Source organism: Misgurnus anguillicaudatus, chromosome 18 (genome assembly GCF_027580225.2).
Source record: "Misgurnus anguillicaudatus chromosome 18, ASM2758022v2, whole genome shotgun sequence".
Lineage (NCBI taxonomy): Eukaryota > Metazoa > Chordata > Actinopteri > Cypriniformes > Cobitidae > Misgurnus > Misgurnus anguillicaudatus.
Genome location: NC_073354.2, coordinates 11,830,856 through 11,849,819, shown reverse-complemented (window position 1 = coordinate 11,849,819; position 18,964 = coordinate 11,830,856). Strand labels below are relative to the sequence as shown.

Genomic DNA, 18,964 nt, shown 5'->3' with positions numbered 1-18,964 from the left:
CGTTGATATTCAGGTGTAAGCAATATCTGCCCTTCATAAATGCTGCGGCTGAAAACGATCGTCATTAGAATAACAAGCCCATATAAATTCAAGTCTCCGCCTCCCCCACGCCCTCATTTTACGCCATTGACACACGAAAGACGGCAAAGAAGAGAATCCGGGGAAGTGAAAAGAAACAAAATTGTTTTATTTCGGAGTTTAAAGAGTGAGATTAAAGACACATTTAACAATTTGTAATATTCTTATTTTAATTTGTATTATTAATTGATATTTAGAAGAATAATTATTTATTATTATTATTATTATTTACTGTTGCCTACATCTAAATTCTATGTCTGCTTAATGGTTCAGTTAATTTTTTTAAATAATATTTTAAAATGATGTAGTAACTTTTGTAGTGTGTTGTTCTGTATTTACATACAGTTGTTTGTTAGCTGTATCTTAGATCCAGTTTGATACGGAGCTCCGGATATAATTCAAATTAACAATTTGTTTCCACGACATCCACATGTTTTACTTAGCTAATTCATAATTTGAAGTAATAATAATTGTAATAATAATTACGAAATATTATAATAATTAATTTCAAGGAACAAACTGTTGAATATTGGGAACAAATTCTAAATTTATGGCCATGCTTTAGACTAAATAAGAAAAAGAAGTGTCCATAATGTAGCATAAAAAATAATTTGTGGCCATAATTTTGTCCGCATGTCATCATGATCGAATTTACGGCTCCATTCAACACAAGCATTTTACCTTACCTCATCTGTATTTATTTATCATCGAATGGTACGTAACTATCTTACCTTTTATTGCATTACCATGTTTTCGTAGCACATCCTTGTGCTTTCTTGCAATGTGCCGCTTCAGATTCCAGGAAGAATATTTGCTAACTCTTTACAGTCTCTCCGCAGTCCCTTTCAATTTTTTCTTCCTGCTCAATCTTAACTTTGATTTTTACTTTACATTTATGTATAAGGCTTGAATTCCGTAACTTATTGCTAGACGTTTTTACAGATTCTCGAACTAGCAAATTATCAAAGGGCGTTCTGGGTTCAACGCTCCGCTCCCACTAAGCTCCGTTCACATGCTCGCTCTGAAACATCAGGTAAAGCGCACAGGCTCTCAACTTACATATGCATACAAATCAAATGCTGTGGTAAAGTCTCACAAATTAAACATTGAACATTGTTGCATAAAAATAAACACTGAAGTTTATAATTACTATTTTTTTACAGTGGGTCATAATATATCATATATTTTAGTTTGTCAGTGCGTTTTGTGGTGTTAGGAAGTGTTTGCGCATTTCTGCACTAACTCAAAATGTGCGTACACCACCTCCTGAGCTGGCGTAGGATTTGAGGGTGCCGTACACCAACGTCCATATTGATAAATCTCAAAGTCACCGTGGTTTTGGGTGTACGCAAGGTGTACGCTGGAAATTTGGTGTACGCACTTTTGATAAATGAGGGCCATTGTGTCTGTCACACATACAGCATGCCAGACCAGTAAATTACCACATCCCCAGAAACTTTAAATGTGTTTACATTTTAAAGAAAGTGGAAAATATTCCATTGTCTGTGACATTTTACTTTAAACTGTTTTGCCCAACAGATGTGGCATTAGAGCTGATCTGTGCAGCCAGGATGGCCAACCATAAAACATGGGTGGCACTAGCCTCACATGTCCACCCCCTAGCCATGCCCCTAGGTTTTACAAACAGTAGCAATGAGACTTTGTAGCAATGAGATTACATATTTCTAAGTTCTATTTGACTGGTTAAGCATTGACCGCTGGTCCCAACCCTATTTATACCTAGTGAAATGTTTATTTGAGTGTCATTTGGCACTACACTATCCAGCTACTATACTCATTTCTTTCATCTAGGTAAGGTACAACAAAAAAAAAACGTTTAACTGCATAATTGACTGGAAATTTTTTAACATTTGTTTTACAGTATGATAAGTGACCTCATGACATGTTATGTAAATGTGTAAACCTGTTGTTGTAAATGTGTAAACCTGTGCATATAGCCTCTTGGAAGTTGGATTTTTTACAGTGTATAGGAGCAGCTTGCAATATCCAGAAAAATCAATAGATCATATTGGACTCTGTTCTCTGGACTCTTTTTATAATTGCAAATCCTACAGGTTTTTCTTTAACTAATTATTCTGTCCTTAACACCTAGATCAATATTAAGAAACAACTCATATTTAATTTTGATAATCATTAAAGTGATTCTTTGTGGAAGTGTAATATTTTATAAGCAAACTAGTGTTGTTGGCTTCATTATGTGTGTAGAAAAGTCACAACTTTCAGTGCGTGATGGGTTAAATGCAAAGTGACGTCACATTCCAACATATAGATTCCCATACATTGGCCAGGAGAAAAGAATATATTTTTATTTCAAATATACTTTACTTTTTAATAGTACATTACAAATATACTAACAAGGAATTGTTATATAAAGTATATTTACAACATATATTTGTACTTTTTACAATAAAAAAACTTAATTTTTTGTGTAATTTCCACTAAGGATGGGGAGATATGTCCCACTCACTACAAAATCTTGTTCATGCCTAACCTTTCCAACTTCTAATGTCGTTTGTTATGATTTTTAACTGCACGTCAACTCGGAAAAGCAGGAGCAGGACAGAGTCTGCCTGTGTCTACACGTTTATCGCATGCACACCTAAAGCAATTTAACTATTTGCCTAGATTAAGTAGATTACATACAAAGTCACCAGGATGGTAATTAAGTCACTTTCACTTCATAAATTTAAGAAGCAAATGAAAATAAATATATTTTCTATTAAATATTTATCATTTTTTGTGCAATTGCTCTGTAAAATTCTGGGGTCATCATGACCCCAAATACCTTAACTTTTTACCCCCATTGACGAGTTATCTCGTCAATTAAGAGTTAACGCTTAAAAAAAGAGTTTTAATGGCAATCCCAATTTCAGCTATTATTCACTAAGTGAAGCTCATATTCACTTTGTAAAACATCACAGCATACTGTATATGGATGTGGATCCAAAAGCATTAAATACTTTGCAAGTATTTTTAAGAATCGTGCTGGTGCGTCACACGGCCGGTGGCAAACGAGAAGTTGTGTTTTAAAAGTGCATTTTTTTTTCTTGCCAGAAATGACAACCGTTTCACTTGATAAGATGCCTCGTTTGGGATCATTTAGAGTCATTTAAAGCTGCATTAAAACTGCCATTTTAAACTGCATTGAAAGTGGTGGGGTCCAATAAAGTCTATCAAAATGAGAAAAATCCTGAAATGTTTTCAAAAAACTTAATTTGTTCTCGACTGAACGAAGAAAGTCATAAACATCTTGGATGGCAGGGGGGTAAGTAAATTATCAGGGAAAATGTTTTATGAAAATGGAGTAATCCTTGAAAAAAATGCTGTCGGGTAAAGAGTTAAGTGTAAACTGTATTTAAAAAGAGTCTGGGGTTAACTAGCTCCATCAAAACAACTTTCATAGTTGCACAAAAGCAAAGGCAAAAAAATTTAGCTTTATTCTAACTCTATCTGTCTGATGTCTGAAGGTTGTGAATAAGGATGGCTAAGCGTGTTGCTATTATTGGTGGAGGAACCTCAGGGCTGGCCTGCATTAAATGTTGCCTGGATGAAGGTCTGGAGCCGGTGTGTTTTGAGAGCAGTGATGACATTGGTGGACTCTGGAGATTTAAGGTGAGAAAGTTTAACATGTCTGTAAAACAATTATTCAAATGGAATAATAAATGGGAAAAAGCAATGTATGATAAAAGACCCAACAATATCAGATCAGCTGGTGGAGCTTCACTGTGCTGATCCTGTTCCTTCCTGTTATTCCATCTTAGGAAAATCCGGATCCAGAACGGGCCAGCATTTACGAATCTTTGATCATCAACACCTCTAAGGAGATGATGTGCTACAGTGATTTTCCCATTCCTGCCCACTTTCCAAACTACATGCACCACTCTTTTATCATGGATTACTTCTGCATGTATACTGAGCACTTCCAGCTTTCACCGCACATTCGTTTCCAGGTCAGGCCTGACGTTATAATGGTATGTGAGAGTTTTAGCAGATTTCACAATTTCTTTGTGTTTCTTAGACAAAAGTCCTTCATGTCACACCAAGGCCTGACTTCCCTCACACTGGACAGTGGGATGTAGAGACCGAGTCGAAGGATGGAAAGAGGGAAAAGCAGGTGTTTGATGCTGTGATGGTCTGCACAGGTCACCACTGTCATCCACATCTCCCTCTACAGGACTTCCCAGGTAAAGCACTGAGTAATTATTGCATAATTGTGAGCAAAGTGCAACAGTTTTTTATCGAAGGCCAGGGGTCTTAAACGTGTCAATGTAGTGCTGGGTTTAAATTGACATTGTTTATACTTCACCATGAGTTAATAATTAATCCTGGAAATCATGATTTCACACTGTATGTGTTAGGTGTGTACTACCTTTTAAATGTTTTTGTGCATGATAAATAAATATGCAGTAATCATGCAAACAACGATTTTTAAATTTCAGATGGCTTTCATTCATATTCGAAACACTACACTGCAAAAAAAGTTAGCTTCTGCTTTTATTTTTGCAAAACTATTTTTTACTGTTATTTCATACATTCTTAAAAATAAAGGTGCTTAAAAGGTTCTGCCATAGAAAAGCCATTTTTGGTTTCTCGAAAAACCCATTCAGTCATTTCATCCTTCCGATGTTAAAGGTTCTTATGACACCATTTAGCCAAAAATTATTATTGTATAAAGCACCTTTATTTTATTTTTTCTTGTAATAATTTTTTTGCATAATTATATTCTCTGTATTTCAAGTCATTTCTGTATTATTTAAGCTTTGTTTCAAATCCTGTTTTAGGAATAGACAAATTTAAGGGGAAGTATTTTCACAGTCGTGACTACAAAACCCCTGAAGAATGGCGTGGGAAGAGGGTCGTTGTGATTGGCATTGGGAACTCAGGTGGAGATATTGCTGTTGAGCTCAGCAGAATGGCCAAACAGGTGATACATCTACTTCAATACAAACAATCAGGACTATAAACATCAGTAATAATGCAAGGGTTAATCTCCATCAAGTCAGTACTCAATTAATATATTTTTTTTTGCATTTTACATAATAAATAATTATAAATAATAATAACATAGATACAAACCATATTGCCTAATGTCTCATTTCTTCACTTTAATTTCCAGGTTTATTTGAGTACCCGAAAGGGTTCTTGGATACTAAATCGCGTAGGATACAATGGTTTTCCTGGAGATATGTCAAGAGGCAGAGCGTATTTGTGGCTTTATAGATCGCTGCCTGGAATTTTCGTCAGTAGGAGAGAGAAACAACTCAATCAAAGATTCAATCACAAGATGTATGGACTGCAGCCTTCCCACAGGTACCTGCACACACTGGAGCAACAAGATGATATTTCATCATTGGCTTTTTATGATAATCATACGGTTTTGTACTTGCTATACCAGAGCAAGGTCTGTCAATCTCTGGTGTTATTGGGACACCACCAAAGTGGTGCATGCCGTGATCAATGGAGATAACTGAGAATAGGTGTTGTTTTGTCATTATTTTTGAAAAATGTTTATTATTTATGTTAAGGTCATTCAAATTTGACAAGTAGATCAATCACATTACATATTGTAATAATTGAGTCTTTTATTTTCCCCTAGAATTTTCAGCCAACATCCCATGGCTAATGATGATTTACCAAACCGTATTCTCTCTGGTACCGTGTCGGTCAAGCCGAACGTGCGAGAGTTTCGTGGCTCAAGTGTGGTGTTTGAGGATGGCACTATCGAGGACGACATCGATCTGGTGGTGTTTTGCACGGGCTACACTTTCTCATTCCCCTTCCTGTCTTCACACATAATACCCGTTTCAAAAAACAAGGTGTCCCTGTACAAATATATGTATCCACCAAATCTGGAGCGCCCAACGCTAGCTGTGATTGGTCTGATTCAGCCTCTGGGAGCCATTACGCCAATCTCTGAGATGCAAGCGCGCTGGGCCACACGCGTTTTTAAAGGTATTAACTTCCTATATGGTGCAAAAAACAGAATAGCAGCTAAGAGTCTGAATATGTATTTATCATATTATAGTAGTTGAAAAATACCTGGATTATGCTAAAGTGTGCATCAATGGATGTCCAAAAATCTGTCACATAACCCTGATGTAATAAAAAATACGTTGAGATATGAGTCCTTTAATAAGCAATTACCCTATAAACATATCCTAAATGAAACTAATCTTTTCAGTTTTATCTGAATATATGAACTTGACACCACACTGTGCTTTTATGTACAGTAACAAACTGTGATGTGTTTATTTAGGACTCTGCAAGCTGCCTTCAATGAATGTAATGCTGAAGGACATTAAAGCAAAGGAGGAGGCAATGGCTCGAAGGTGCTACAGTTTACACCTCACATGAGCAGATAATACTTTAACATTGAGAAACAATACATTATAACCTACACTATATTACAGTTCATTGCTTAATTTATCATAATCTCATGCAGGTATGTGGCCGCACAGAGGCATACCATCCAAGTGGACTACATCCCGTACATGGATGAACTTGCTAAACAAGTGGGTGTTAATCCTCCCATCCTGAAGTTGCTCCTGACAGACCCTAGATTGGGTTTTAAAGTGCTGTTTGGGCCCGGCACTCCATACCAGTTTCGGTTGTGTGGACCAGGCCAATGGGAAGGTGCACGGCAGGCCATCCTGACGCAGTGGGATCGAGTCGCTCAGCCCCTGAAAACACGCAATGTGCCAGATGAGGAGTCACAGCACTCGTCTGTCTCGCTAATGTTTTCATTGTCTGTTGCAGCTCTGCTTTCTGCTCTTTATTTCAGCAGGGAAAGTCTGTACATGCTCAGATCAGACCCTTCTGTGATCCTCAACAAGATTTGGGCTTATTTACCATCACACGCATAGGGATCATGAAACATGACATACTGTATCATATAAAATCTGATAAAAGCAGGTGATCTTTGATTATGGTCAATTTAGCTATGAGATCGATGAAGTGTCTTATTGCTTTCCATAAAATTCCTTTGTTTGCATTGATACAGTAAAGTCTACTGATCTGAAGACATTTAATAGAGCCTGTTTCTAATATGATCACCAAAAAAAGTTTAATTTCACCAGTTAATTGTACATTTTAAAGTTGTAGATTGTACTTCTTGTATCTCAGTACCAAGTCCAGCATAATCTCAAAATTGTTTCTGCAGATGTTAGCGTGTGAGCCTGTAATGGTATGCTTTGTATGCATTTTTTATCAGTTGCAATGAGTTTAAAGGCTACATATTTCACAGTACTCCTTCACTGGTTAAGCATTGACCGCTGGTTCCAACCCTATTTTAACCCAATGAAATGTTTCTTTGAGTGTCACTTGCCACTATCCAGCTATACTCATTTTTTACATCTTGAAAAGGTACAGTACAATGAAAATATTTTTTAATTTTTTGGCATAATTGAATGGAAATGCTTTTTATAACAGATTTGTTAACAGTGTTAAGTGACCTTATGACATGTAATGTAAATGTGTAAACCTGTTGTTTAATGTAAAACAGTGTAGTCTCTGTTATCACAAGACATACATATTTGTAGCTTATTGCTTATTTGTTAGAGTTGGTGGGACAAGTTTTAAATATAAAAGCATTGTTATAAAAGCAAGATTTTGATCCCCCATTACCAAAACAGTGTATTGCTCAAACATTTTCATCAAAAATTTTGCATTTAAAATTTTTATGTATCTTACAGAAATGCAAAATAAAATGAACAAGGTAATCAATCAGTACCTGTTATTTTAAGGAGTTGTTTCACTTGAGTCATACAGTACATTTTGTAATCTGTTCTATTTAAAAAAAAATACGCGCACACTTTAAAAAATAGTGCTAAATAGTACTAAAAGCTCACAATTATAGGGAAACCATTCTATATAGCACCTCTGTAGAACCAAAAGTGGTGCTCAAGCATGAATGTTTTACATGATGTTTAGCACTAAAAATGGTTCTCCTATGGTTACAAGAGTGGTTTTTAGAGTATACTGTACTCCAACCCCATCCACCACTGGTAGTATGGCATTATTTTGAAAACTTTGAGCACAAAGTTGATGCATCAGTTGCTATGATTGTTGTAGTGAATTTAACTTTTGTGACTTACAGTAGTTTTCTGTAATATGATTTATTGTGGCGTTTGGTCAAACAAACAGGAAAACATGTAGATAGGTAAGAAATACCTGCAAAATGCATAATACAGATATAAAAGAAAGACTTAACACACACAGAAGGAGAGAGAGAGGGAGATGTGCAAGGACTCATGCAGACTATAGTTAATGATGTCTATCATTCTCAAGTTCAACATTCTGTGCTTGTTCTTGTTTTTTTTCTTTACCCTTTAATTATGAAGTTAACAAGTCTTTACATTTAGATTACTTAATAAAAATATGCACAATATCACAAAGTTCTGATAAGCTTGCAATATCCAGGAATATGAATGGGCCACTATTGGCCATTTTTTTTCTATAACTACAAATACAGGTTTTTCTTTAAATAGTGGATATTACTCTGCCCCTATACCAATATTCAGAAACAACACATATTAAATTTATTGATTATTTAATTGATTATCATTAAAGTTTTGAATGGAAATTTAATATTTTATAAGCAAACTAGTGTAGTTGACTTTGTGTGTGTTCACAAGTCACAACTTGAAGATATATGCAGAGGCCACATTCCAAGTATGGGCAATGCAGGGCAATGGTGAAAAACAAATATATTTTACTTTTTAATAGTATATTACAAATATACTTACAAAGAATTGTACCATCTTTAAACTTATTGAAAGTATATTACAACATACATTAACATTTGAAGTGGATCAAAACCTTTCATAAAAGGTAAACATTTTGAACAATACCCATTCTTGGTATGTCTTAGGAAAAATTTGATGAACTTTTTGATCCACTTCAAATGTTGATTAGTATATTTGTACTTTTTACATCTTTAATTTGATTTTTATTTTAAAATATATTTTAGGTATACTTTAACTGTATGCTTAAAGTTATCATTATAACAATGCACTGAAAGCATATTCCTAAAATACATTATTTTATATCCTTAATTAATTAAATTAAATGTCTTTTATTTTTAAGGAGAAATAACACATACCTAAAACTTACCAGAGAGCAGTAGTTACATGTATATTATAAATGTAAAACATTTGTAGTGTACTAAATAAGGTACACTTTAATTTCACTATAGTCAGCATTCGATACTCCCTACTGTAAAAAGTGAATATAAGTGTTTACTGTTTAGGTTTTTAAGTGGTGATGTTTTCAACTAAATATTGAACACTTTAATCAACTTAAACAGTTTTCTTAACTTAGAAAGTATTAACGTTTCAGAGAAAATAAATATTTTAGAATTTAATCATGCATCTGACGTGTGGCCTGACGTCACGACCACGTCACGTATTCACCATCAAGGTTGGCAGATTTTCAGTATTTCTTGTCGGATTCTGAACCACGGTACGTTAAAATATTTAAAAAAGCATATATTTGATTTACGTTAGACGATACACTTCATTATTTCAGTAGATTATCGTCTTTTGCATATGATGTCAATACTAATGCTGTTTAACTCGCTATTAGTGATAAGATGCTTCAAGTTCGTAGCAGCTAATGTTTTGGATGTTGCAAGATAGCACAGTTAACGTTAGCCTGTTAACTTATATCATTATATTGTTTATGGTAGCATCACAAACTCTGTTTATATTCATATATCTATATAATATAACGTTAGCGGAAAATTAACTATTTGTTGACTGTTTAGAATTTGTGTGCTGTGTGCTTTTACTTTACTGAATTCATTATTAATAATGCTGCATTTTTACATATAGATTTAATACAATAAATGCTTTATTTACTTAGAAGTATTTGCAGATATGTATGTAAGGAGGAGTTTGCAACCCATAGTAAGTAATTTTAATGAAAAGCTGACGACACTCTATTCAAGCCTTAGTTTAGGTAAAAATATAACCAGTAAACTAGATTTAAAGGTCATTTGCTCACTCTAACGTTGTTACAAACCTGCACACATTTCTCCGCCCTGATGAACACGAAGTAAGATATCCTGAAGAATGCCCGCAACCGAACCACTTATGAGCCCCATTCACTTTCATAGTAGGAAAAAATTATACTATTGAAGTGAATGGTGCTTATAACTGGTTTGGTTACAAACATTCTTCAAACTATCTTCCTTTGTGTTCATCAGATCAAAGAAATGTATACAGGTTTGTAACAACCAAGATTGAGTAAATGATGACAGAATTTTCATTTTTGGGTAAACTATTCCTTTATTACAAGTTGTCAGTCTTAAACAAATGCAATGTCTATAAATGAAACACTTGTTCATTTAGCTTCTTGTCTTTTTTTTTCAGACTGCCATCAGTCTGAACCAAAACCTGTCAGACTAAAGTTGATTTTCGGGGAGAAAGACGTAGAAAAACCGAATCTTCTTGACATCATTCTTCAATGAGTAATTGCTCCTTTTTTAAAGCAAATACTGTACACCATGAATGCTGTGAATAAAATATATATTTTAAAAATATTTAAAATGAATTGTTTGAGAGTCTGTTTTAACCAACTTTTATTTATTTGAAAACTGTCATTTGGAAAAAGAATTATTCTGGGGATGTTGCCAATTAAAAAAGGTATTTCACTAATCCAACTATTCACTTTTTACGTCATATTTAAAAGTATACTGATAATACTTAAAGTTAATACACTTTAACACATAGAAGTACACTAAATACACTCCAAATGGTGCTTTACTACAATCTAATCACAACTAAAATATACTTAATTACTTAAAATACAAAATGAGTATTCCCAAAATAGTATTTCTCATCATTAACACACTTGAAGTATACTAGTTATTAGCTGCAAGTATGATAAAGTATACCAAAATGTAATATACTTGGCATCTACTTTTTCAACAGGATGGTCAATATGTCACTTTCATAAATTTAAAGTTAAGACGCAAATAAAAAAATAATTTCTATTAAATATGTATAGTTTTTGTGCAACAGCTCTATAAAAGTCTGGGGTCACCATGACCCCAAATACCTTAACTCTTTCCCCGCGAGTTATCTCATCACCTTTACAAAAATGCAGTTATCTCAGCTTTTTGTATAAAATTAGGTATTTTGAAAGAAACCTATATATTTGAGATGTGAAAAAAAGAAGAAAGGATGATTTTTTTTGTTTGTTTGTTTAAAAGGAAAGGGTCTGTTCTTTCATTTAAAATATTGTTTGTTTATATATTTGAAAAAAATATCTGGATTAAACTTTTTGTGAAAATCATAAAAAAATGCTGGTGCTGACTGGCAAATGTTGGCGGGGAAAGAGTTACTTGTAAACTATATTTAAGGAGAGAATGGGATTAAAAAAAATGTTCATCTACATGTTCAACTAGCAATGATTAAACTGCAAAGGCAAGAAAAAATGTAAGCTTAATTCTACCTCTACATCTGTCTGATGTCTGAAGGTTGTGAATGATGGCTAAACGTGTTGCTATTATTGGTGGAGGAACCTCAGGGCTGGCCTGCATTAAATGTTGCCTGGATGAAGGTCTGGAGCCGGTGTGTTTTGAGAGCAGTGATGACATTGGAGGACTCTGGAGATTTAAGGTAAGAAAGTTTAACATGTCTGTCTAATTGATGAGTAGTATATTTCTCTGAATTTTTCATTTCAAACTTATAGTATTCCTTCATTTCAAAGTACATTATGGCATGTATTTATTTAGCATATGCTTTAATTCAAATGGAATAATAAATGGGATAAAGCAATAAGGATAAAAGACCCAACAATATTTGCAGATCAACTGGTGGAGCTGTAAATCATTGGGTTGCTGATCCTGTTCCATCTTGTCTTTCCACCTTAGGAAAATCCGGATCCAGAACGGGCCAGCATTTACCAATCTTTGATCATCAACACCTCAAAGGAGATAATGTGCTACAGTGATTTTCCCATCCCTGCCCACTTCCCAAACTTCATGCACAACTCTCTTGTCATGGATTACTTCCGCATGTATACCGAGCACTTTCAACTTACTCGGCACATTCGTTTCCAGGTCAGGCCTGCCGTTATAATAGTACTGTTTGTAAGAGTTTGTGGGATTTTATTTCTTTGTGTTTCTTAGACAAAAGTCCTTCATGTCACACCAAGGCCTGAATTTCCTCACACTGGACAGTGGGATGTAGAGACAGAGTCGAAGGATGGAAAGAGGGAAAAGCAGGTGTTTGATGCTGTGATGGTCTGCACAGGTCACCACTGTCATCCACATCTCCCTCTACAGGACTTCCCAGGTAAAGCACTGAATAATTATAATGCAAACACAGTCTACTGTGAGCAAAGTGCAACAGTGTATTGTCAAGGCCAGGGGTTTAAACGTGTAAATGTAGTGCCGCATGGGTTTAAATTGACACTGTTCATACTTCACGGGTTAATAATTAATCCTGGATTTTCATGATTGCTAGATGTGTGCTATTACCTGTAAATATTTTAGTGAATAATAAATAAATATGCAGTAATATTAATAAAATTAAATATTTAAGCACTATACTGCACATGGTGTCAGGTATTTAGGAGGCAGAACCCAGGTGCAGGTGTAGATGAACAAAAGACTTTTAATTAAACAGTAACCAAAAACCTACAATGGGGCAAAACATTAACAAAACAGATTTGGCAAAAATAGAACAAACACTGTAACTAACTTGTAGTGATGCGTGACAGAGTGTTAATAATCTGTTTGGCCTAAAAACACAGAATAAACTTTTACTTAATGGCTGTAGGTGCATGATTGTCCATTTTAAGGTCTTCGTTGTGACGCGTCATTTGAAACTTGATATTTAGATAAAACACACTCAAAATATACATTTGGATGTTCCAATCCATTTATTTGTGTCCTTCCTTTGACTCCAAAATGTAATCATTAATAAACAATAAAGAAAAAAAATATATAAATATAATTACTCAAGTTCAAATACCACATTGATAATGACTGTGACCCTGACGGTCAAAAAGTTTGTTTGACCTGATTACTTCCCGCACACCTGGCTGCGGTAACTCAACACCATATATAGACAGTTTAATCACACGCACGTGATACACGTCTGGATCTGAACCTTACTTCCGGTTTCGTTTTTTTAATGGTCTAACAACTAGTTGCTAAACTGATCTCTTGAACAAATGCCTCGTCAAAAATAACAAATGTTTTGGTTTCCTATGTAATCTATGTGTTGTTGTTGTTTTGCTTGTTATATAAATAAACTACGTTTAAAGTACCTTGTTGTTATTTATTATTAGCGGAGTTTACCGGAAGTTACTGCGCACCGCGACAGCCGCTTGTTTATGTTGTTACTGCTGAAACCGTCTATACATTAAGCGCCCTCTATTGGCGTGAAAGAAAACTACACAACCAACATAACCAAATGGCTCCTACAATGGCTAATAATTTATTTTTGTTAAAAATTTGGTAAAAAAGTGTGATATGTTTGGACTGAGATCTCGTTTTCCCCAGCACGTGGCGCCATATTTAGGTGTTTCGAGCGCTTCAAAACAGTGAATAATTTTTCGAAGCAATTGAATCGAAAAGCTTTGTTTCTCCCATCACTACTAACGTTACAACTTCGCTAGACAAAACACTGGAATGTAGACAGGCATGAAATCACAAAAGTACAAAACAAACTGGCACAAGACAGCACAAGGGCATTAAATATGGGATAAATCAATGAATCAAATAATAATGAGATAAACAAGGATATGTTGGGTGGGTTACAAGTTGCAGACTCCGCCCCGTTTTTTTCCGGACACGCTAAGTATTGCGGGATAAGTATATCCCGCAATAGTTATAAACCGCAATAGTTCATAAAGAAATGGTACAGCTGATCTGTCTTTTATAAATCTGATTAAACTGATAAAGACTCTTCTGAGATATAAACGATGCAATCCTATGTACTTAAGATTAATATGAGATTAGCAGGATGGTGTGTGTTTATGGAAAAAATGGCACCATGAAACACCTCTTAATAACTGTTTTTTATATTACTCTGGCTTCTTAATTACTTTAAATTCTGTTTTTAGGAATAGACACATTTAAGGGGAAATTCTTCCACAGTCGTGACTACAAAACCCCTGAAGAATGGCGTGGGAAGCGGGTCGTTGTGATTGGCATTGGAAACTCTGGTGGAGATATTGCTGTGGAGCTGAGCAAAATGGCCAAACAGGTGATACAACTACTTGAATACAAATAATCAGGACTATAAACATCAGTAATATTGCGAGCATTAGATTTCCCCCAGTATTGCATTTTAGATTATTGTTATAAATTATGGTCTAAATAATTCTGCTATTATAGATGCATTACATAATTCCAAATATTTTTCAAGTAACATAGACACAAACCATATTGCCTGATGTCTAAATTCTTAACTTTAATTTCCAGGTTTATTTGAGTACCCGAAAGGGTTCTTGGATACTAAATCGCGTAGGATACAATGGTTTTCCTGCAGATATGTTAAGAGACAGAGGGATTATGTGGCTTTATAGATCTCTGTCTGGTTTTTTCATCAGTAGAAGAGAGAAACAACTCAATCAAAGATTCAACCACAAGATGTATGGACTGCAACCTTCCCACAGGTACCTGCACACACTGGAGCAACAAGATGATATTTCATCATTGGCTTTTAATGATAATCGTACAGTTTTGTAATTTCATGCTGTGATCAATGGAAATAGGTACTGAGAATAGGTGCTGTTTTTATTAATGCAGGGTGGTCACCAAAAAACTAATTTATATTTAATTTATATATTTACTGGCATTATTTTTGAAACCTCATGTTTAATATTTAAATTTAAATTCTACCTTTTATATGTCTATATAAAGTAATATAACACAGATGCACATCTGAAAGGCAAGTTAGATCACCATGATCACAATACATATTGTAATAATTGAGTATTTTATTTTCCCACAGACTTTTCAGCCAACATCCCACGGTTAATGATGATTTACCAAACCGTATTCTCTCTGGTACCGTGTCGGTCAAGCCGAACGTGCGAGAGTTTCGTGGCTCATGTGTGGTGTTTGAGGATGGCACTATTGAGGACGACATCGATCTGGTGGTGTTTTGCACGGGCTACACTTTCTCATTCCCCTTCCTGTCTTCACACATAATACCTGTTTCAAAAAACAAGGTGTCCCTGTACAAATATATGTATCCACCAAATCTGGAGCGCCCAACTTTAGCTGTGATTGGTCTTATCCAGCCTCTGGGAGCCATTACGCCAATCTCTGAGATGCAAGCGCGCTGGGCCACACGTGTTTTTAAAGGTAACAACTTCCTATATGGTGCAAAACACAGCATAGCAACTAAAAGTCTGAATATGTATTTATCATTTTATACTAGGCGAAAAATCCCTGGATGACCCACTGCATCTGGTGAGATGCTAAAGTTTGCATCTGATTAAAAAAAAATGGATAAAATATGTTCAAAAACTTGCACATAACCTCATGTGTCATCCTATTTAAGAAAAACAAGAACTGAGAGTTGTATGCAAACAATTAAAGAAAAATTACATTTTATAAGATATAATTTCTTTAATAAGCAATTCCCGTATGAACATATCTTATATGAAACTGATCTTTTCAGTTTAATCAGAATATATATGAACATGACATGACATTGTGCTTTTATGTTACAAACTGTGATGTGCTTATTTAGGACTCTGCAAGCTGCCTTCAATGAATGTAATGCTGAAGGACATTAAAGCAAAGGAGGAGGCAATGGCTCGAAGGTGCTACACAGTTTACACCTCACATGAGCAGATAATACTTTAACATTGAGAAACAATGCATTATAACCTACACTATATTACAGTTCATTGCTTAATTTATCATAATCTCATGCAGGTATGTGGCCGCACAGAGGCATACCATCCAAGTGGACTACATCCCGTACATGGATGAACTTGCTAAAGAAGTGGGTGTTAATCCTCCCATCCTGAAGTTGCTCCTGACAGACCCTAGATTGGGTTTTAAAGTGCTGTTTGGGCCCTGCACCTCATACCAGTTTCGGCTGTGTGGACCAGGCCAATGGAAAGGTGCACGGCAGGCCATCCTGACGCAGTGGGATCGAGTCACTCAGCCCCTGAAAACACGCAATGTGCCAGATCAGGAGTCACACCACTCGTCTGTCTCGCTCATGTTTTCATTGTCTGTTGCAGCTCTGCTCTCTGCTCTTTATTACAGCAGGGAAAGTCTGTACACGCTCAGATCAGACCCTTCTGTGATCCTCAACAAGATTTGGGCTTATTTACCATCACACGCATAGGGATCATGAAACATGACACACTTTACTGTATATGAAATCTGACAGCACAAGTGACCTTCGATTAGGGTCAATTCTAACAATGAGAAAAATTAAGTAGTGTGGTTATCTTTGTACTTTTTGTGTTTGATTTGGTCAAAAATCAAGAAATTAATAGAATTAATACAGTGCTGATGTCAAGTGATATTGATACTAATTGTGTACCAAGATTTTTTTAAATTTACCAGCAAGTAAATTATGTTCAAAAGACAGTTTGGTACATTTATATAGGTATTGTGTGATTTTTATTGTGTAATTGAAAACTCTGGTTGTGTTTTAAAATTACAAGTGAAATGATAAAACAAAATGTTTTTAGCCTTTTGACATTTGCTCGTCTTCATTGCCTCCTGTTTTCTGTCAGACAAGGGGAGATGTTTTGTTTAAATTGCATCTAAATAAGGCAACTATTAAGGGTAGTTTGTTTTAAATTGGGAAACCTCATTTTTGAATAATGGTTGATTAGAGCCTTTCATTGATGACATTACAAGCATTTTATCAGGCCTACATTTAAATAAAGTGTTGTAATTAGCTTGCTATTTGTAGTTAGAACAAGAATCCAATGTGATAAAACATACATTATACAACTAATGGATAACAAAAAATGTATTGGTAAAAAGTAACAAAATAATAAAGAACGTTTCACACACACACACAAACATTTATTTGGTGTACAGACTTTTTTTCAAATGATTATATTTTTTTATTGTTATTCATGGCCATGGATTTAAAGATGTTACAGGCCATAACTAGAGTTAAAAAAAAAATCACTGATACTGATAGTTTGGTGGATATATGAACTTTTTAGCCTTAACTGAATTCTGAATGTTATATTTTCTGAATGTTAATAATTTTTATAATGACCATCAAAGGGCACCTATTTCATTTCTAAAAAACAACATTATTTTGTGTATGTGGAATAAAATACAATGTGTTTGCATGGTTTACGGTTAAAAAAAACACAAGTTATTTTCCACATTTTACATTTTTGTAGCTCCAGATATACCTGTCTTTCTGAAACGTCCTTAATTTTGTACAAAACTCATCAATCTGAAAAGTGCTGTGTCCCTGATTGGCCAGCTAATCTGTACATTGTGATTTGCCTGAATACATCTGACGCCAGCCGGAAATGTGATTCTCCTTACCATGTTTGAAAGATTCGGTCATATTGCAATGCTAACAGGAGTTAACATCAGAAGCGGGAGGAATTATGATAATGTCCGTCTTGTCTTCATCACCAATCCCAGGAAGTAAACTGTTGCCTAAATCCGTGTTTGTTGTAGTCCAAGTGAAGAGATTTACGTTGGAGATAATTTGCGTCATCGTTTACTTTGGGGTTTGTACCTTTTTCATATCAAGACAGTAGGTGCTCTTTATTGAACATTTTTTCATTTTCTATACACAGAGCTCAAATTCATTGGATTTTCCTGTTCTCTTTTGATTGACAGGGTATATCGGACTAACAGCTGTTTTTAAGGGTGCTGTGTGTAACTTTTAGCAGCATCTAGTGGTGAGGTTGCGAATTGCAACCAACGGCTCAGTCCACTGCTCACCCCTCGCTTTTGAAACGCATAGAGAAGCTACGGTAGCCGCCACCGGAAAAACATGTCATCGTCGGAGACAACTTAGTAAAAAATGTTTGTATGTTAAGGGCTTCTGTAGAAACATTGCGGCACGAAATGGCAACTTCCACTTAAGGGGACCCTTGGTGTATGTAGATAAAAACGTCCATTCTAAGGTAATAAAAACATAACGGTTCATTATAAAAAGGTCTTTATACACCCCTGATAATATAGTTTTGTATATTATTTTGCATTTCTGTCAAGAGATCCTTCTAAAAATTACACACTGCACCTTTAAACATTGGCTGATATATTGGTGCATCTCTAGTCATAGCGATATAACATTTTCTATAAAAAGTGAATTTTTATCTGAAAATCTGGATTTCCTGAATTATTGTCAATTCTGCTACTGTCAAACTCTGTTACCAAAATAGAGTAACAGTGTTGACAGTCATGTACAGTGTGACTGCCTGTTCTGTAACATACCGTAACCTGTTACTTTTTTATTAATTATTATTTAATATTTATTTATTAAAAAGAGGAAAAAATAATTAGTATGCCCCTGATGTTAAAAAGAACATAATAATATGAAGTATACTTCTTCAAAAAAATTCATCAATCATAAATTCTTCAAAAATCATAATAGTGGACCAACTTTCACAAAACACGTATGCAGACTTATTGCAAAGTTTTTACATTAAAAACTTACATTTATAAAAAACCATGAATCACCTCTCCATGCTGGAAAAAAACATGACAGAAATTTTATTGGTTTCCCATAAAATACCATTAGGTTTTAGAAGTAAAAAGTGTTTGGGGCACACTCCAGTAGGATTTAATGGTCCCACCACAAGAGAACCCAACACATACCAGTTGCCAGAAGAGTTTCCATTACAACCAATAAAATTCCCATTAAATTGTTGTTGTTTTTTTGCAGGGCTGTAA

At 34.9% G+C, this 18,964-nt stretch overlaps 2 protein-coding genes across 6 annotated transcripts; both read left to right on the top strand.

Moving 5' to 3' along the window:
• The first annotated feature begins 1,758 nt into the window (after positions 1–1,758).
• On the top strand, positions 1,759–7,827 carry LOC129429306 (flavin-containing monooxygenase 5). 2 transcript variants are annotated; one of them, XM_055185880.2, is made up of 9 exons: positions 1,759–1,890; positions 3,567–3,711; positions 3,861–4,049; positions 4,118–4,283; positions 4,881–5,023; positions 5,216–5,409; positions 5,696–6,051; positions 6,356–6,428; positions 6,542–7,827. In XM_055185880.2, exons 2-9 carry the CDS (start codon positions 3,580–3,582, stop codon positions 6,960–6,962), a joined length of 1,674 nt encoding a protein of 557 aa, XP_055041855.2. In that variant the 5' UTR covers positions 1,759–1,890; positions 3,567–3,579; the 3' UTR covers positions 6,963–7,827. The 2 variants fall into 2 exon arrangements, with proteins under 2 accessions (XP_055041855.2, XP_073711970.1); XM_073855869.1 differs by having other exon boundaries at positions 1,784–1,895.
• On the top strand, positions 1,760–16,781 carry LOC129429305 (flavin-containing monooxygenase 5-like). 4 transcript variants are annotated; one of them, XM_073855867.1, is made up of 11 exons: positions 9,489–9,558; positions 10,470–10,567; positions 10,716–10,742; positions 11,579–11,720; positions 11,975–12,163; positions 12,233–12,398; positions 14,176–14,318; positions 14,537–14,730; positions 15,069–15,424; positions 15,816–15,888; positions 16,004–16,781. In XM_073855867.1, the coding sequence occupies exons 4-11, from the start codon at positions 11,586–11,588 to the stop codon at positions 16,422–16,424; spliced, it is 1,677 nt and encodes a 558-aa protein (XP_073711968.1). In that variant the 5' UTR covers positions 9,489–9,558; positions 10,470–10,567; positions 10,716–10,742; positions 11,579–11,585; the 3' UTR covers positions 16,425–16,781. The 4 variants fall into 4 exon arrangements, with proteins under 4 accessions (XP_055041853.2, XP_073711968.1, XP_055041850.2 ...); XM_055185875.2 differs by having other exon boundaries at positions 10,711–10,742; XM_055185877.2 differs by lacking the exon at positions 10,716–10,742.
• Positions 16,782–18,964: the final 2,183 nt, after the last annotated feature.